The sequence below is a fragment of the Rhipicephalus microplus genome, chromosome 6, assembly GCF_043290135.1.
Source record: "Rhipicephalus microplus isolate Deutch F79 chromosome 6, USDA_Rmic, whole genome shotgun sequence".
Lineage (NCBI taxonomy): Eukaryota > Metazoa > Arthropoda > Arachnida > Ixodida > Ixodidae > Rhipicephalus > Rhipicephalus microplus.
Genome location: NC_134705.1, coordinates 198319413 through 198339912, shown reverse-complemented (window position 1 = coordinate 198339912; position 20500 = coordinate 198319413). Strand labels below are relative to the sequence as shown.

The window sequence follows — 20500 nt, the reverse complement described above, 5'->3', positions numbered from 1 at the left end:
TTTCTGAATTATTACTGACAATTTTTCTGAATTTAAGTTCAGACTATTTGGAAGGAATGCAAGTAGTTCTGAGAAAATTCGGCACACCTTGTCCAGACAAACAGTGACGTCTTCCATGGAGACGAGCTTTCGCAGCACGGGGTTTTCCGTGGCCAGCTGTGCAAACGCCGGTTGCCACGACGCATCGGCGGAGGCCACTTCGACGGCTTTGACATTGAGCGAAAGAACGAGGTCCTCCTCCGCATACTTGAGGATGACATTGTTGAGGACAATTGTTATGTTGTGTAGGACACGCTGCAGCAGGCCACCCAAATAACCACCAGGAGGCTGTGCGAGGGTTTGTGAAGAGCTGCTGCCGTCAGGGCTGGTGGCACGAGCAGAACTACAAGAAGATCATCACCATAATCAGTATAACCACACCCACTGCAAGGCAAAGGCCTCTCCCCATGTCCTGCCAATCAACTCGGTCTTGTCCTTAATACGTCCATTTCATTCCTGTAAACAACTTAATCGTATCTACCCACCTAACTTTAATATCTCTCCCTCGCACTAGTGCCTCATCTTGAAATCCAGTTTGTAAATCTTAACGATATGTGGTTATCTTGCCTTCAAACTACATACCTTGCCCAAACACATTTCTTGATTTCGACTAAGAACAGCTGTTCGTTCCCTCACCCACCTTGCTCTCTTCTTGTCCGTTAAGGTTATATTTATCATTTTCCTTTACACTGTTCGCTGCCATGTAAAATGTCATACTGCGAAGGCCAGTCCACCGTTCGTTATAATTTGATATCACAGGTATCGTAAAATTTTAAGGACCTTCAGGAGACATGCACACAAAGAGAATCTTTGGAGAAATAAAATTGGTACATTATTGGTAACCAAAAAATAGGGATGATATAGCCGCAGGTTGTGTGAGGGAACAAGCATAAAAGAAATTACACAGCAAGCTTCTTGAAAGTATATCATTAGGTTTAGCACGCACAAAGAAAAAGAAGAGGACACAAAAGAAGACACAAGGATGCAGCGCTACTAACAAATGAAGCTTTATTGTGCATGGCCACAGCATATATACAATGTACAGTAAGGGTGTCGAAAACACCATATACTGCATGAAAGCATTAACGGCGCCATTACCGTGACAAAAGAATCATCTCTTTTTTCAGAGATCAAAACAGATGGGCAGCTCACTAAACCTTTGCTTCTGTCCATTTTGAACACCTAACAATTTCTTTAGTCACGGATCTAGAGGAGTTGATCTAAAATCACCTGATCTAGAACTGCTATAGCTCACATTTCCGGCTTTTAGGTGCAATGTACCCTAGGGTCTGGGCTTGTCAGTGTCTAAAGTAGTCACAGTCCATCACAAATGGGCATGCACCACGAAATATACTGAATTCCATTACACGCCATTGGTCCACTAAAAATGAATTAGGGAACTTAAACTGGGCATGTAGGAAAGAAGAAGAGGGAACTTGGAAGAAGGCAACAATTAGCCTCACAAATAGCCATCGACATTAGCAGAGCTCAAACAGCCTTCCCTACATGCATTAGGGAACTGATACCGGGCAAGTAGGGAACTCTGAATAAGCTGCATTCCGACAACGTTAGTGGAGCAGAAACAGCTTTCCCTACATGCTTCACCCCTCTCCAATTTATTTTAAGTTACGGAGTCCCTTTGCCACTTGAAGAGTAGCTTTGGAAGTTAGAACTTACCTTACTCGCCTAAACCGAGTCACTGAAGGTGTTGATGACACAGAGGATGAAGAGGAGCTGGCTGAAGATTCACCAAGCCGTAGCACACACTCGATGGTGTTGACAGTGATGACAACTGGCTCGGAGGTAAGCTTGGTCCACGGCACATGAATGCGCAGCTCGTGAATGTGGCCATTGACAAGGCGGAACGGAAGTCGCAGCTCTTGCTCGAGTGCTTCAAGCCGTAGGTCCAAGTTGCTAAAGACAGCATCGCCGCCCCACAGTGATAGCTATGGAGCAAGTGAATCAAAGAATAATGGCAGACACAGAGGCCTCTCGGACTATCACTCCAAGCTTTTTGACAAAGCATGTCAACAGTCTATATATGTAATCGCAAGCTGTAACGTCCCATTCCATTTCTTATACAGCCAAAGTAACCAGATGAATTGATCTAACAAGACCTTAGAAATTTCTGAAAGGGGAAGCTGGCATCAATTTTAATTGGTAGCTGCCAAATTTTTCTTAATTGAGGCTTTCTTCATCTCACATAGCTCATTTCATTTATTCCATGGTTTCACGCAGACCCTTTTAGACGAAAATGGTTATTAAATCTAAACTGTATTTTTGGCATCTTGAATATAATTGCACAAATAGAAAATGCAATATCATGTCACATATGACACCAATAATTGAATACCTTTAAATAGTGCAGTACATAGACCTGATGTTTGGTCACAGAACATGCACTAGGACTCAAAGAGCCACAGCCGGACAAACTGAAGTTTGCCGCCTATGCAATTTTTGACAGAAGCTTGTGACCTCTACAATTCTAAAGGCCAATTAGGTTAACAGCTACATATAGATAAGAAAGTCGACAGCTGTTTGAAAAAATTCAAGTTTTAAGTTTGGAAGAATGGCAAACACAGCTATTTAATAAAGAAGTTTTTTTTTTTTTTTCGACAGGCTTGCTTATGTTAGACACTACCAAATGAACTGAACCAATAGTTAAGAAAAGATCTGATCCCACAATCTTCCAACCTGTTGTGCATTCAAATCACATCGAAGGAATGATGATTTTCCATCCACTTCAATTCATTTCAACTTACTTCACAGTGCAGTTAATGGCAACAATTAATGTTATCTTTACCATTCCTAGCCTAATTGTTTCTATTATTCAGGCAGCTATCTAATGCACTTTTCGCAAATATGCCAGCAGCAACCATGTGCTACCTCTGAAGAGAGAACTGTCACATAATTATATCTGAAAGGTTGGTGTTCTGATATGACAACTGCTTGTATTCTGATTGGCAAGACAGAATGAATCGAGAAGTACTTTGGTTTGGGGCTAGTTGGTTCATAGTGCTCACATAGAAAGGGCAGCGCAAAAACTCGGGAAAAAAGAAAGACAGTAGAGACAGAGCGCTGTGTCTCTACTGTCCTTCTTTTTTCCCGAGTTTTTGCGCTGCCCTTTCTATGTGAGCACAGAATGAATGCTGGCACAACCGCTACCGCTGCTGCCACAACACTGCGATGGGTGTACAGTTAACAATCTGTGATCAAATAATACAAGAAACACTGTTATTACTATGCGGCTGGCATTTCTACACACACTGACCTTAGAATCACCTGTTGCTATATATTTGTGAAGGTGCGTGGCTGATAACGAAACAAACTGCAGGGCAAATAGGCAAGATGGCCTCTTTATGAAAGAAATTTCAACTCTTTCTACCGCGATCGAGCACCGGTTGGGATCGATTTTCTCAATCGTGATTGGCGACACCCCACCCCTGTCCTTGCGCAAATTTATGCTAATCCCGATCACTAAACTCGATTGCCATCGGGCTCAACCGCAACACTGTTCCGTGCGACAACCACCATGCAAAGGAGGAGGAACGAATGATAATCGCGGAGTTAGAGCTACACAGACATTGAGGGGCACGCATGCATTATTACGTAAGGCGAACCAGTTTTTAACATTACGTAAAGCTAGCCTGGTCATTGTTTCTTTGGCGAAATGCATAAGCACACAAAAAACACACCACAAACTGTATAGCAATGGAGTACGATTAAACACAGGTAACCGAAACTCTTCGCGAATAACGTTAATTTAATCACTCGCTCAGTGATTATCCCGATTGAACCCGACATAATCCTAATTCATTTTCTTGCCATTTGCATGGACATAGAAAGTACAGGAAAGCGGGGTTGTTACCTGCGAGTCTTCTGGACGAATATTTTTGACGTACTTGCTCACGTAACTGAGGATCAACGGAGTCACGTACGATTCTATTTTGAACATGACTCCTCAGGAGACCACTTGGCTCTGGAAGGGAACGACATATCGCTCATAAGACACCGACCGCTCAGGGCACCGCTATCATACTTCCGCGGTTCATGTTTAGACGCCGCGCTCCGACCATCAGATACGACCGCCAGCTTGCGACGGACCCAAACAAGGCAGCGCGACTGTGGTTAATTTAACACGTAGTAGTACCACAGAACACCTACCAGTTTACCTGCTCCTAGCGTCTCGCTTGATCCTCCATGTTTACACGGCCCAGCGGCTGGCGATGGCTATTCCCGCAAGGACGCATGCGATCGTGCGACTCTGGTGCGATTCTGCTCGTGAACAAGGCAGCTGTCACAGTCGCTGAAAGGGCGGGGGAAGGTACCTGCGCGCACCAGCGCAGCTGACCGACGCTGCGGCTCCCCTCTAAAAGTTTACCGTGGGCGCCGCCATGTTACTTCAGGGTTGCCGCGATTATGCTAAAATCCCGCCGTATTTCGATCATTGGATGAAACCCTATGCTGTAACTCAACTGAAGATCTCTGCGCCTTGCCAGCTTTGTACGACACGACTGACATTGCGTGTTCTTGCGGCTAGGAAAATGAAATAGAAGGAAAATGGGGAGTATTGTGGCAGCAACGGTCTCCAGTTAGCTACCCTGAGATGTCCACACTTCATTTCATATGCTGGAGAATACAATCACTCACGAATGCAATTGAATGAGCTGTTGCAGTCCTGATGGGGCAGTCTGTAGCAGCCTCAGCCAGCTTGGAAAGCTTCTGCCGGACAGTCCGCACATTGAGAATAAAAGCTCAACAGGAGATGCTTGGATACAGAGCGACAGCCTACTTGAGCATGCTCGAATCACACAAGACCATATTCAGCAAAATAAGCATAAATTAAAAACTACAGCATAAGCTACAAAATATTTGTGTTAAAGAGTGAACATGTGCAATCGTGTGAAAGAGTGAACATATGTCTGTCTCTGCACATACTTATGTGGTAGGGCCCATAATGCAGTACATATTTTTGTATAAAAAAATCTGTTTCCACTTTTTTCAATGTATTCTTGTGTATTGTCACTTGAATGAAATTTTACTTTGCTTACTTTTGAGCTTTTCAGTATGTATAAGGGCAAGTACAATTTATGGGTTTGTATAATGCATATTATAAGTTGTGCCCCCAGCTTATAATTTATGTCTCAGTGTTTAACTACTGTTCTCATTTGTAGTTTGTTTCTGCCTGGAAAATTGGGGTCATGAACCTCATCAAGCCTTGCTGGCTTTTTGTTCATGGTCCTCAACATTGTATAAATGTTGAAGTAAAGTTTGATTCGATTTGATTTGAAGATGAAATTTTCTCAACTTTGAAAGCTAGCCTGGTGTCTGCCAGCCCTTCATGACGAATCAGACGGTACAGCATCAGAACAGCACCACATGCCGCAGGTACAGTAACAGGAAAGTGGAATTATGATTGCACGCGACAGCCGCTCTAATGTTTCAGTTCTCAAGTTTTTCAAGAAACTACCCAAAGGATCCAAAACATCTCCCACAACACATATTTCCAATAAATGTTCCATTACATGTCAAATCTTGGCATCCAGCAAAACACGCAATGGGCCTAAAATTTTATTTCTTGGGGGTAAATAAGTGACAACAAACACTTGTTGAACAGTCATGATGGTAGAATGAGAATCTTTTATTATGTAGAAATTGTGACAGTGTGATAGTAAGTAGACAGTGTGATAGTAAGTGCATGTGATGTGAAAACGACGGTATATTTAATATTGCACAACATAGCAACATAAGTATCTGACGTCGATAATGTGGACACTGCGAAGTAAAAGTAAATTACACTGTGTACAAAGTCGTCCACCCATCATGCACTAAATACACGGCTTCATCTCTATATAATATCTAACAAAAGAAACAGTGAGCACAAGTGACGACGATTAGACACAATATCACTGCAGCCGTTGGCTGCCACCACAGTTTGCAAGCACACTTGATTCAGGAGTCCAGCTCGGCTCAACTTTTCCTTCAGTCCACAACGTTACGAAAATGTCACGTAAGGTCACACAAGCACACACTTCCTTTCTTTGGGGTGGCGTTGATTGAAGGACACTCAGGACAGCATTTTGCCGAACTGCCGTAGATGGTAGATACTATTTGATAACCTAGAAAGGAAAACAAAAAGAGGTGTGTTTACAAAAATGTTCATGGCTCACTTTATCACTGCTTTTTTGCACTTATCTTACTTGCATAATATAACATGTGAATTCACAAACATATTTATGCTGTCAACTCCTGTTAATTCCATCCCCATTCACTCATCATATCTAATTGTATGAATGTGTAGTAATATACTGCCAGGAAATGCACACACTGCTATGAAAGAAAAACTTATTCAGTTGGAATACAAAAACCATGCTGCTTCAATTAATTCAACATCCCCAACCAGTGCTCTGTTATGAAATTTTGTCACAAACTAATGTTTCATTTTTATCTTTCAATGGTCACCTCTGTACAGCCAGATTTGCACCTGGCTTGTCTGTGTGGTGAATGACTCCATAATCACCAAGTGACAGTTATATAGCAAAAGAAAGTCCTCAGTATATCTTTCTTTATCTTAAAAAAAGTCACTACATTTATTACAGTTCCTAATTTTTTAATAATCTTTAGTTAACATTATCTTCATTTTGAGATGAAAGCCTCTCCAAAGATAACAAACAGACACCGTACAGTGTGAGTTGATTACACTTTGTCATTTACACATTTTCAATATTTTAACCAAATCTTGCAATCCTGCGAGTTGACCGAAATCATCAACTCAAAATTAAACAATTACTTTATTTACATTGCTGTAAAACTATTTGCATTTGTTGATCGCTAGAAAACATGCCCGAAATATTTTCTTCGTACTATAGAAAGCTTGAAAAGCATGCAGTGCCCCCTTTAAAAATGGTACGGTCTTCTGTCCACTTATAAAAGAACACAAAAAGCAACTATTAAGTAGACGTTCACTGTTGAAATAGTGGTCCAGAAACCTCTTAATGTTACTTTTGTGCCAATGAAAGGCTTATTTTGAAATACAATCACGTTTTAATGGGCCGCATTGGGTTAGGGCACTGCAAATTACCCGCCTGAAGCGCAACGCCTCGTGTCACTGCTGCCATGCACAACCTTGCCCAGCTTTACTGCACGGTTGTCGACACTAATAGGCGCAGAACGAAAAGAGCGGGAGTCACAACAGCAACAACGGCCATTAACTATTTCCTGCCTTAGCCTCCGAGATGGCAGATGTGCTTGGTTCAATTGAGCCACACTAGATGGCATGACCTGTCTAGTTTAACCAGACAAAAATTGAACTTTTGAACCACTCGCGCCATTTTCCATAGTAACATTCGGCGGTTCTTCTATCCATGAATCAAACAGGATCGAACGAGAAGCATTTTATTACGTCTCTTGATGCACGAAAGGTTCTTTATTTAGTGCAGCTAGTTCAAATACTAGTGATTATTCGTAGCTTGTACCTCTCACGTCATCGGGATCATTTTGCAAATGTCCTACGCTTAGAGCATGTGTTGTCATGCATTTTCTCGGTAAGTAGGACACTGCTGTTAATAATATTGTCATTTTAAACATTGTCATACATTGTCATACATTTCACTCTTGACGTAAATTGTTATTCGATTATAGTGTTCCTTTAATGTTCTATACAAGGTGTGGACTTGTCATAACTGCACTTTGTGTTGATTTCCACTCAAGTGCATTATACAGAATGTTAAATTAACACACTTGAATTTCAATTACTGTAAGTTCATGACGACCTCAAATTGTTACTTGGATTACGTTCGTTTAACACTTATCATAGGGGTGATGAGGCTGTTCACAGCTGGTAAGTACTACGTTTATAATGGGTAAAAAATGCCAATTAGTTCTGTGTGTTACCGCATTTCCTCGATTCTACCGAGCCCTCGATTGTAACGCACACCCGATTTCCACGACGAAAAAAAAAAAAAAAACGTAAGACATAGAGTGCAACACGCACCCATTTTTCTCGCTGGCCCGCACGATCACACCACTAGAAAAAACAACTCCTTTCGGGAGCGTCTTCCATTTAAATATGAGGTACGGGCGAAGCTTGTGCCCATCTGACGTGCAATGGAGCATTGCCGTCACTCTTGTTTTACCATGGCCCGATGTCAGCACGCGAACTTGCTTCGCCCCCTTCTCCTCGACGGTTGTGGTGCCAGGCATGTCGAAGTAAAGAGGCGTCTGATCGGCATTCCCGATTTGCCCAAGCAGGTAGCCGTTTTTATCCGCAAGTTTAGGACGAACCTCTGACACTGTGAAGCTTTTCATCGCACTCCTCCGCAAAACTTTTCGCATATGCCCGTTCCCCTTCGGAAGGAAAAGCCTTTCCTCTTCATAAAGTTAGTTAGCCAGCACCTGCTCACTTTCAGCTGGCTCCGCATTAGACCTTTTTCTAAGGCTAATTGCATAGCCCGCACTTGGAGCAGTTCTGTCGTCACGGGCCGCTGTACCGCTCGCTGCTCAAGCACATACTCGCCGAGCAGCTTTTTAATTTGCGGAAACCGACCCAGCTGTCGTCCACTGAAGCCTTTGCGTGAAGCTTTGCTGTAGACAATCTTCTGCTTCTGTTTCTGCCAGTCCAGCACGCACGTTTCAAGAACTCCAAACGACCGCGATGCGGCTCGATTTCCGTCCGTTTCTGCACATGCGATGACTTCCCTTTTAAAAGCGGCATCGTGGTGCACTCGAGTTTTTGGAATCGGCCATTCCATGCTGTCGATGCTAATGGACTACAAGATAACGAACTCCTGAGCACACGTACGAACTGCCACACATGGGAAACACATAGGCAGAAATGGCCGACGCGCCATGCCGACGCACGTAGGGGGCGGCCATTTTGGAAATGCCGATGGCAATAGAATGACCACTTTCATTCTTTTATCGTACTCGATTCTAACGCGCATGCGATTTATGAACTCGCTTAACCGGAAAAAAGGTGCGCGTTAGATTCGAGTAATTACGGTACCTCTAGCTCAACTTTTTTTCCTAATGTCCACGAGTGGCTTGGCCTAACAAAGAAATTGGACCTTCGACTTCCGATCTGCTTTTTTATTCAGTTCTGGCTTGTACCTACATGAAACATTAATTTCAGCATGCTTTAAAAAGCCAACTTTTGATGAGCAAGACCTTCATGTGAAGTTGATTATATGAAAACATTGCAAAAGAAAGGCCGACAGATCATCAGAGACGACAAATAACGTACCTGCCAAAGGCATTGAAGAGTGATACAATCTCCGACCGTGTCAAGTGGAACCTTGGGTTCTCGGGAGGAAGGCGCGACTTGTCGGTGAAAAGTATCTTCATGGCTGTCCCGAGACCCTGAACCTGAAGAAAAAGAAATGTCAGTCAATAAACAACATTTAAGGATAACGTGTTGTGTCGCAATAATCGTGCAGAATACAAAAAGTCAAAACTGAGGGAATTAACAGCCCGAAAACCTGTACAGTTGGTTATGAGATACCTGCAAATCAATTTAAACAATCAACCTTTTTTGTTTCCTTTTGTTTTTTTTTCTTCTTTTTTTTTACTTGCAGTTGGTGGGGGTGCTGTAAAGTCATTTGCACCTCATGGATTTGCACCTCCTGTAAAGTCATTTGCACCTCATGGATTTGTCGCAGTCAGGTTTAACAGCAGGCTTAACAGGTTTAACTGCCGTTTAATAGTGGTGCTGCGCTTGCACGGCACGGGTTAGAGTTAGTGCAGTGACACTAGCAGCGCGGAGGTTAAATGAGCGCAACGGAAACAATAGGGTGTCTCTTTAGGCTTTGGCAGCGGGCGTAGACGGACGTCTCCTGCGGTGGGTCCATGAGGAATGGCAGTGTGGGTTGTTATTGGTGAATACCTTGTGATAAGCTGGCGACGTTGCATTCACAGTACCTTGTGTTTGCTATGATGTTTATATTATTGTATTGACATTTGATTATAAGGTTATTTGGCGTGTCACTAGCGATGTGTTCGATTTGGCTTGTGGACCCGTCGTGTGACCTAAAGCAGGTTAATGAACGTACCCGTGTGAGTTAGCAAGAGCGCGAGACTGTCTCCGTGTGTTTCGAGAGCGGTGCTCTTTCGAGACCTCACAAGTTAAAAAAGGATGCATGTGTCTCCCATTAAAATGCAGTTGCCATGACCAGGAATAAAGCCTAACACTTTAGCACTTAATACATCATCACGATTAGATAGTGAAGAGTTAAGCAAGCAAATAACTCAAGTTTCTATGGAGTGTGCCCTAGCGCTCAGAGAAGCAAGAAAGACTACAACTGCAATGAGAAAGGTGAGCATAGTTCTCAAAGCTAAATTCTAAGCTCAAGTAAGTCTGCTGTTATCCTTTCTCACTGTACACTCATATGTCTATATAATGAACACAGATATAACAAATTATCGGTTATAACAAAGTACATAAAAAACAGTCTTGCAATAGATAGTGTGTTAGAAATGTTCCTTTATAACAAATTTCTGGATATAACAAACTTTTTTTTTGTAAGATGCAATTTTGTTATGAGGTATGAGTGTACATGTCGCAGTAAGCACTATTGCTGACATGTAGTTTTATTTATTTTTTCTAGACTTATGGCTGACAACACTCAGTGAATTCTGGGTATGGTAGTCTTGAGTTGTGTCTAATGATAATTAATGCTAATTAAAGTGTTGAAAAAATATCTCCTGTGAAAAAAAATTACGTCAGCTTCACACTAGTGGTGCTATGTCAAAAGAAAGTGCGGATTCAGAGCAGCCTTCTTCGTTTTTCTTTTCTCTCCCTACCTCCCTCTGCTTCCTTTTCTATCTTTCTTTGTTTTTAATCCATCCATCTAGTTCCTGCTTCCTGTTTCTATATTCTTCTCTTGCTCTCTATTTCTTTGATCTTCATTATTTTTTTTCATTTCTTTCTATTTCTCTTTCTATGCAATGCCTTGCTGTACCCTCTCACCTTTTCTCTCTCCTCCTCAGCCCCATGTCTCCTCCTCAGCCTGTCTCATCTCCTCACCCTAACTTCCCTTTACCATCGCCTAGTTATGCTACACCATACAAGGCTACACTCTGCTCTGCTAGCGTGCCTAGACAGCCGAGTGGTCAGGACACTCACTTTCAGATCGTGGGTCGCGGATTCAAATACCGCTCTACCAAGAAATTATTTTCACGAAGAATTTCTTTCTATCTCTTGTGCTCGTCTCACGCATTATAGTTAGTGCATGCCATGTCAGACAAACTGGAGCCTGTGTTCTGGAAGCGAACAAGATGAGAGCGCATGCCCGTTCATGATGATGATTTCTTTTCTCAGATTACAGACTGACGCTAGGCTTAAAGGGCCACTCACCAGGTTTGACAATTTTGAGCTGACAAGCGCAATGCGTAGACGAGGCATTCATGATCACGTCTGCTAAAATTTTGCAATGCTACGCGCCGCGGAAATGGGTCAAATTTCAAGATCAAAGCTGCTCCCCCTCCCCTCTGCCGGCGCACGCATAGAGAATGAGGGCATGACGTGGGCGTAGGAACGGCACTACGTACACGGCAGTATACCATGTGACATGGGAAAAATTATTTAACACAACAGGCGCAGTTTTTGTATTTGTTGCTTTAAAGGTTAATAAAACTTGAAATAAATAATGAGACGCAATATAAAATTGCGCGCGTTTTTTTTTTTTCCATTATTTCCCATGAAATGCTACGAGATGCAGCGCTGATGTGCCAGCGTTTCGCATGCGTTCATGTCCCCATGGTCAGCGCATTGAGCAGACGACTGCCGTGGAACGCTCCTACGCGTTTGCGCACCCATTGTGCTCATCTACTCTACCACGTCTAAGCCAGCTTTTCCAAAACATCCCGCAGAAACAGGCAGAAGACCACAAAATAACGCTGGTCAACAAAGCAACGATGCTCGTGTGCTCGAGGGTTGGACTTGTTTGGGCACGTTATGCGCATGTCACCTCTTGGTCGGATGCCTGAGAGGGTGGGGAAGAGCTTTGGCTTGCGAAGGCTATGCGGAGGAGCGGCAAGGGTTTCGAGCTCGCCTCCTGTCATCCTCGTTTTGCGCCGCTTCAAAAAGTCTGTTTTCTCCACTCGTGATGGACTGATTCGAAAAATTTTTGTGGCAAAATGCTCCTCATCGGACACCCAACAACTTCCACCGTCTAACTAAAATTCGGTATGGGGCCTGGTGAGTGGCCCTTTAAGGGGACACTACAGAGAAACAATGACTTGGTTTAGATTGACAAATTGCGCTCTGATAACTCTAATGCCACATGTTTCTCTATCATAGGTTCTTTATTAGAGGAGAAAATCAGGGTTGAAGTCTTATGCTTAAAATTTGCGCCAAAATGTCCGTGCGTGACGTAGAAAATTTCAAAATGTATGTTCAGTATTTTCATAACATTGGCTGGATGAAATTTTTTTGAAGCTTCATATGCTATGGCATAGTCTATGGCACCCACTGAATACAATGTACTTCATTTTAACCAACTGGAAGCTATGTAGGAGCCCGTAGACGCCTTTAAAATTTTTTACATCATGGTCTTTGGTGTGGGAATCTCAAGGTGGCATTGCCACCCGCATTTTCTTTTCGTGCGCTTTCTCGCTTACTAGTCGTTGCGTCGCGGTAAGAGTGGTGCTTGCGGGATTGTGAAATTGTAGTTTACTCGTATGCGAAAAGTGGTTTTGCTCTTTAACACCTCTTTAAGCAACTCTGCTGCTAAAACGAGAACAAAGTGTGCGCAACAACACTATAAATTTCCTAATCAACCTTTATGGCACCCTGACCTGAAGTTTGCCCCAGAGTCGGCACTTGTCGCATCCGACACAGTCCATGATCCTCGAGATGTTCCTGAAGTGCGCCTTGAACTCTTCCTGAGGTGAAAAAAATAATAGCGGCAGCTTAGTTGCAAGCTGATACCTTTCCAAAAATTTGCCGCGCTATCTAGGTTTCTTATACTGAGGTTTCATTTCAACGTGCTGTTACCTTTAGCTTGAGTGCATCCTTCTGGCCATTGAACATAGCGCTGTCATTGAAATGGTGCGGGAATTGCCTACGAAGAAGAAGAATACATTATGTGAAAAAGTTGCATAAGATGATGGCAACCCTATTAATAAATATTTAATGTCAAAAGAAATTACTGGTTAGCACTACATGATGAAAGGGTGCCTCGAATATGACATAGTGCTCGGTCAACCCGTCAAGCATGACATGTTGGCGGCTGTTAAACCAGGTTAATATGCCACCAGGTGAGGCCAACACAGGAGCATCGGTGCTACCTCTGGTCCTAGAGTGCAACTACACCAGCCTCAGCCCGACAAGTGCCGTCGAAGAGAGGAGAGACTGGCTTACACGATATAACTTCACATTTGTGATGTCAAGACTCCGTTATGGCCTCTTCCAGTTTGTTGCTTGTTTTTGCACTGCCTGTTACGGTCGCAAACAACCAAATATCTCGAATGACCACTTTTGTGAAGAACAACCTAAGAAAAAAAAAATGTTCGCTCTACCCACAGAATCACAGTAACCTTGCTCTTCATCTGTAAAAAGAAGTTATGCAAGCTGATTTTCGGTGAAACCGCAAGCACTTTTCCTCGACTAATTTAAATTTATTTATTTATTTATTTATTTTCATACCTCAAGGGTCTCCTAGAAGGAGGCATTACATGAGGGGTGGCACAAGTGACAGACTAGAACAAAAAACGAGGGTAGGGGTGAGGGGGAGGTGTGCTACCAACATAACTATATACAAGACCGTTACAACAATAAATGAGTGAAGAAGCATAAAAGAAACTACATGGCCGGACACGCTACATGTTTTACATTGGGACCAATCAGAGTTTAAACAGCTTGGATAACCGCGCTTCACAGCAGTACAATGGTGCAAACATACAAGTCAGAATGCAAACAACGGCAATGAGCTAGGTAGCTATAAATTTGGTAAAAACAGAAAACAATATGATGTCAGAAGGCAACGCTCCATTACTTCGCTTGCACTGACAACAATGAAAGTCAGAAAAACGGGAACCATAAAAACGACATGAGGATATTACACAATTCCGGGCACAGTAAGCAGCGATTTAAACTGGTCAAGGTCTTTGGTCTGTACCACGTGAGCGGGAAGATTGTTCCAGTCTTTGGCTGACCGAACAAAAAAGGATTGCGCGAAAGTGTTAGTTCGTGGGCGGGGGTATGAAACTTGATGTTCGTTTTTGGTGCGAGTGTATACATACATGCGATTTTGGCGTGATGTAGGAGTTTGGTGATAATGAGTAATGAAACCTATGGAATAATGCCAGCCTTGCTAGTTTCCGACGGTTGTTGAGGGGAGGGAGGGACGCACGCGACTTGACATTTGTGACGCTAGTGTATGAAGAAAAATCAGAGAAAGCAAATACTACGTATACCAACTGTTAAGGGCTTGTTGTTACTATCTAAAGCATTATGCTTGGACGAGCAGCAATGTTAGACGTTCAAGTTTCTGACCCAAAACTAGTGATACAAGTGTCTCTGTATGGGAAAGTTAATTATCTGCTTGACATCATGAAAATTATTAATTGCCATGGGACAAAGCACTTATGCGAATCTTCTCTGGGAAGGACAACAATGGCTATGGGAGAAGCTGTCCTTATTTTTTTTTCTTGCGTCAAACCGAGTATAGTTCGTACTCCATACTTCACTACCATTAAGAGTAAAATGCTTGGACAAAAGGACATAGACTGTGTCCTTTCATCCTTTCGCACCAACGTGCTGCGCTTAATGGTGGACAGGTTTACAAGAGAAAGGAGAACCGCATGGAGAAAACCATAGTATAAATACACTAGAGGGAACTCTGGCGCTAGTGTCTAAGGGAGCTGCAGCACACAGCACTTCAGCAAGCATGGAACTGACGAGCAGCAGATGGTTTTTGCTAATCTTCGTACTTCTGGCTCTGTTTAGCTCCATGTGGCTTGGAGCTGTTTTGTTGCAAAACAAGGATTCGCAAATGTTCAGCAGTTTCACTTCACCACTTTAACCTTTTAGGCTAATCAATTCAAATTGGGTCCCGAAGTTCAAGACTGTTTGTTCTTTCATTTGAAACAAAACCAAAACACAGCAGTAAACAAAGCCTCAAGTGCAATCTGCGGCCCGCAAGTATAAAGACTAGGCAAATCTGTGTACTACCTATCATTCCCATGATTGTTGAGCGATCGCAGCGCCAGAGTCCCCTCTAGTTAATTTTGGGAAACTTTATGGGGAAAACAACATTGGGAAACACAAGAGAGTTACAAGTCTTTACAAAGCAAAGAAAAAAAATAGACAAAACTTCACGTTGGTACTGTGTTAAGAAAGCGCACGCACCTAGCGGAATCCAGGAGCGCCCGCACCGCAGTGGGAACCGTTTCATCCTCAGCACTCGTGTAGAATGTCTGGTGCAGCAGGTAGGGCGCCGCCTTGGCCAGGGCGCCGAGCTCGATGAGGTAGACGAAGTAGAGGTTGCGCAGCCACTGGGGTCCCTCGCCATTGGTCAACGCGGGACTGAAACGGCGCTCAAACTCCTCCGCATTGGGTCCCCACACAGCCTGGCCCAGGGGGCCGTCCCGGGTCAGGTAATTGGCGCAGAGGTGCACGTTGATACTGGCGTGTAGTCCCGAGATGGCGCGATAGAAGGCCCGCTTCTCCAAGCACATTGCTGTTACACGAGGACGGGACTATCAGAACTGCGCAAACCCTTGAATGCGCCAGATTTTCCAACACGTGGCTAAGTTCATCACAGTGAATTGGGCATATTGGTAATTGATTTCGGAGAGAGCTACATGCACCCAGAAACCACTTATGTAAAAAAAAAGAATGCGCACACCCATGCACACAGACACCACTTCCAGCAAATTTATGGTTGCGATACAATCACTACGTATAGTGCTGCAATGTAATCACATGAATGCACATAAGTTTCAAGCCATTTTCAAGATGGTGCTGTCACGCCCAGACGATGTCGCAACAATATGTTGCAATTTTTTGTTGCAAGTTCTGCCTGTGTCATATATATCTGCCCCTTTTCATCATTGTTTTCTGTGCAATTTTAGCTCTTGCCAATGGCTTAGCAAACCACAGCACCCTGATGGCCTATGAAATAAGATTGCCAAGAAATCGTATGTGTGAGTCTGTTTTTAATTAAAATCTTAGATAACATCAGCTTGCAGCTTTTTTTACTGCCTGTCCTACCAAGTGTGATACGCACTTATGCCACCTATGCAGGAATTCTAATGAGTTTATAATTTGCATGCACCACTCTGATTCAAGCAGTGGAAGGCCGTATGCTGTCCTAGTTCTGCCAAATGAACATTCAGCACTAGAGGTGCATCTGCTACGACTTGTCAGTTTCGCAGTCAAGTACACTTCGTGCGTGTTGGAAAAAGCGCTTAACCTCCTGTATTAACACCACACATATGCCATCAGCAAACAGCTCAACAATGTCAGAGACAACATCTACATAACAGGGAACATGCCTTGAGCATCTACAGAACTGCTACTGCAGTAAAAAAGATGTTCCAACAATCTCACCATTGAGGTTCTTGGATGTCGTGTATGGGCCATAACCAACATTAGGTCTGCAAACAAGAAGAGCGATATATTGGCGACAGGAACTAGCAGTCAGCAAAGCACGTATATGTTTCGTAGGTTTCGTGATGGTACCTGCATTTGCGTGAATCGTGATTCAGCCAAAAGCTTACCAGCAGACTTTTGCTAGGTAAAGCAATCAGAAGGAAAAAAAGATGAGCATGAATTCGTCAGTGGAAACTGCACACGTAAATGGGAATGCTTACGGTTCTATACTTATCTCGCTGGTAAAGCAAAAGAACAGGCACAAAAAAACGTGACAAAAGAAAATTCATTGCTAAGAAAGTGCATGAATCAATGTGAAAAAAAAAATGTTCATTGAAAACCAAAAATATTAAGGTGACAACTGCATTAAAAGTATTTCTGCAATATACTTAGCATGCCATTACAGTGTTGGTGGGTCCACTTCTCATTGCAAGATAAACATGACATGAAGGTTTTCAAGAAATGTGTGGTAAAACATGGATGTACTGAATGAACAAGTCTACAGAATAGTTCTGACATGTCTCTGGGAATCCCTTGGAAAGGTATAGAACTGTACTATGCGTGTATTAAAAACATCTACCATAACTATCAATGTATTGAATGTTTCACTGTATTGAAGCCCCACCAGCACACGTGTCCAGCATTATTCAATACAATCACACTGAGAAAATGTACAATGCAGCAGATTCCAACAAACGAGCCATTGAATACAAGAAAGGAAATTGCATACTGTAGAAAAAAAAAAAGAAAAATATTGCACATTGAATTTTTTTTATTAGGCTTCACTGCAGTCAACTCTTGTAATGTGATAAAACATACATATAATAGAAAAATTCATCATTCAATGTGCAACACTAGAAAATGAAAAGACACCAAAACACAATCACTTTCACTTGCGTTGTTTCAGCATCCTTGTCCAGTGTTGCGCAATGAACGATGAATCAGAATGAACTTGCCCAAGTGTCATTTTTTTTTTTTTCAATAAAAAAATTTTTTCAAGTGAAGGATACTACTATGGTTCCAAAATCTTAGCACAGAATTGCCAATATATTGAACTAGTTTGCGATTATATTAGAATTCAATATATACGATTTTGACAATAGTGTTATCCAATGCTAGGGTTGCTCTCAAAACTGGTCTTCGAGTGCTAGACGTTAATGTCACGCCAGGACACGGGTAACGCTTGATGAAAACGGGTGTTCTGTTCCTACATGGTAGCAGCAAGAACGCAGGAACAGAACACTGCAATCATGATGACACTACCCATTGAATTAATCCGTAAAAACAGGTATTACAGTAAGTTATTTAGCCACGCCTTGATGGTGGAGTTGTGACATTAGTTACCAAAAAAAAAAAAAAGACAAGATGTGGCATGTGAAAGGTGCACTTTTTATCATGGTTAAAGCTGTCCAGGATTAGGTTAGATCCAGATCAATTGTGTCTACATAATCACTTTAAATAACAGTCTACATAATCACTTTAAATAACAATCATAATCAATTGGAATCAGGACTATCACAATCTGCCCATCGTGGCGTGGCTTTCAGATTGCGATTTGCTTGACATCTGCGCCAAATTTAATCCATATTAGTTTGGATCATAGCAGCAACCATTGTTGACTGTGATAAATAAATCCAATCCTGATCAGCCATGATCGTGGTTACACGCACCAGTGCGACTCCGGTATAATTTAAGCTACAAATTGGAGCACCACTATCATCATGCAGCACATAGTGGATACACCTATGCTTGGGCAACGAGATTTTGCCAATATCGAAAAATTCGGTTAAGGCTACTTTTAATCAGAAATATTGACTTACTTGAAGCAGTTCTCTTCGTAAATGCTCTTCCAAATTCTATGCGCCGAACTGCCAGCATAGCCTGTGTAGCGTTCCGGATTCAGGCTCAGGTCGACGTACTCCATGCCTGCTGACAACTCATCTGCAATGCAAAGTGATGGATAATTTTTGACACATTATGCTCCGTCCATGAGAACTTCAAATAAACGCCAGCTAAAAATATCTGTTTTAACACAATGTTGTGCCCACTAGTCCACCACACTCTTGGTGAAATAGTTGAGCATGCGCCCCTGCTGTGGGAGGCCTAGAATTTCCACTGCCAGGCATCTACTGGCTAAATAGATAAGTGCACTTCTGGCCCGGTGCTCGGCAGAACGAAGTTCATAGTCTCTTGGGAGGGGAGGAAATGGGTGGCATGGGAGCGCTATACCTAAAATTAAGGTCATCCTCAATCCTTTTTTTTTTCCTGCAAGTATGTCACATGCACAAGCCTTCATGAAAAGAAGCTGTACCGTCCAAAAGGCTTCTTCATATTTGGCTATCATGCACCTTGCACACACCAACAACTTGCTCAGCAGGCCACAGGCCTTTCTGTTGTAATGCTAGCAATGTGAAAAGAACAGGAATGCAGCTGGCAAGCAGATAACAGTTTTCATTTGCAACCATCTAATATACACTCTATGCAACTTCTAAACACAGGCATTGTTAAAATGCCAGAGCAAAATGCACAATTTCATCTACAATGGCAAATATCCCCAGGTACTTTTCTACAGATAGGTGCAGCATGGGGCCAATAGTCATCTGCAATTCTAATATAACCTTTCAGAAGAGACTTTACCGAGAAATCGCAGAACATGAAAGACATGCAAGGGATAAATTGTTGTCCACGACTTTGTAGTCACGAGACTAAATGCACACCTAGGAGAATTTTATTGTGTTCTAATGTAGTACTAAAATAAAATTTTTGTCAACTACAAGGCTTTCTGTCTCAAAAATCTGCACGGATTTTTTTATTGCATAACAAATGAGCGAATGAAAAGGTCTTCTTTTTATTATCCTTGCTCAACTAAATGAAAGATAAATATCTTCACTGCCATCAACTATAAATTGACCTGTATGAAAATGTATATTAACTATGAAACTGAAGGCTCCATGAACTACACATACAAATGAAAAGAGTTCATTAAAAAGAAAGAATGCCCCGCCTCTTCGACAGATTAAAAAGCATTAAAGTAGACTTTATATGGAAAAAAACTTAATGATTATTATTTAAATTTCTGTCATCTTGTTCATCCCATCAACATTTTTCATAGGCGACTGCTTAACTCCTTACCATCCATCTCACAGAAGTTGTCTTGAGAATCGTCGTGCTTTTGCCATCGTTCAAATTCCTTGTAGCTTTCGTCACTGCATGTGAAAAGAAAAGAGGACGTTACATAAAACACATCAAGTGGTCATTGCCCTAAAGTGACAATGACCTCACACTAGTGTACACAACTAAGCTCAGAGCAGCAAGTGCACCCCTATTTTGCTTGTGCTGCTTACTCATGCTACAATCAACTAGTGAACTGCATAGTAATGTAATCTGACAGCTGTGAATAACAAGCCAGAAGACTCAATACACACAGTATGATACTACAAGCAAATGTGTTGCATTCGAACCATGCCAGATCAAAATAACAACCAACATGTAAACACATTAATTGTATGTGATGGTCGCCATAAATATATTGTAAGCACAATATTCACAACGTCTGACCTTCATCTTCTTCATCTGTATATAATCATCATCACGAAAAAACGTCATCTTCGTGCGAAGGGTGGATCAGGCGATTCGGCCTAATAAACGCCGTTGAGACTCCAACGCTGCTACTGTCTTACAGAGTGGTGGGGGTGCTTTGATCCCCAAGTCCTCTCCGACGTCACAATCCCCTGGAGCTTTGTTCGGGTCGCCGCTTGCTTCCCCCGTCTGCTGTCATGGCTCAAGAACCGCTGCCCGGAACATCCAGCATCCCTGTCCAACAAACCATTCCTGCGTGGATTGTCAACGCCCGGCAGCGCGACCCACCCA

The 20500-nt window shown here is 42.5% G+C and overlaps 2 protein-coding genes across 4 annotated transcripts in view; both read right to left on the bottom strand.

Annotated features, from left to right (window-relative positions):
* The window catches only part of LOC119166870 (intermembrane lipid transfer protein VPS13B-like), a 70848-nt gene extending 66408 nt beyond the window's left edge, over positions 1–4440 (bottom strand). Inside the window, exons 1-4 of one of the 2 annotated variants that reach the window (XM_075867480.1) lie at positions 4204–4440; positions 3908–4018; positions 1717–1985; positions 88–382 (exon numbers count right to left, since the gene is read on the bottom strand). In XM_075867480.1, coding sequence (XP_075723595.1) covers positions 88–382; positions 1717–1985; positions 3908–3994 — 651 coding nt within the window. In that variant the 5' untranslated portion in view covers positions 3995–4018; positions 4204–4440. The remainder of the gene's footprint in view (positions 1–87; positions 383–1716; positions 1986–3907; positions 4019–4203) is intronic. The other variant, XM_075867481.1, reaches the window with a different exon arrangement.
* A 1205-nt stretch (positions 4441–5645) lies between these two features.
* The window catches only part of Ero1L (endoplasmic reticulum oxidoreductin-1-like protein), a 41854-nt gene continuing 26999 nt past the window's right edge, over positions 5646–20500 (bottom strand). For both annotated transcript variants that reach the window (XM_037418249.2, XM_037418248.2), the window contains exons 6-13: positions 19763–19836; positions 18451–18571; positions 16589–16635; positions 15386–15716; positions 13031–13097; positions 12832–12918; positions 9281–9402; positions 5646–6158 (exon numbers count right to left, since the gene is read on the bottom strand). In XM_037418249.2, coding sequence (XP_037274146.2) covers positions 6107–6158; positions 9281–9402; positions 12832–12918; positions 13031–13097; positions 15386–15716; positions 16589–16635; positions 18451–18571; positions 19763–19836 — 901 coding nt within the window. In that variant the 3' untranslated portion in view covers positions 5646–6106. The remainder of the gene's footprint in view (positions 6159–9280; positions 9403–12831; positions 12919–13030; positions 13098–15385; positions 15717–16588; positions 16636–18450; positions 18572–19762; positions 19837–20500) is intronic.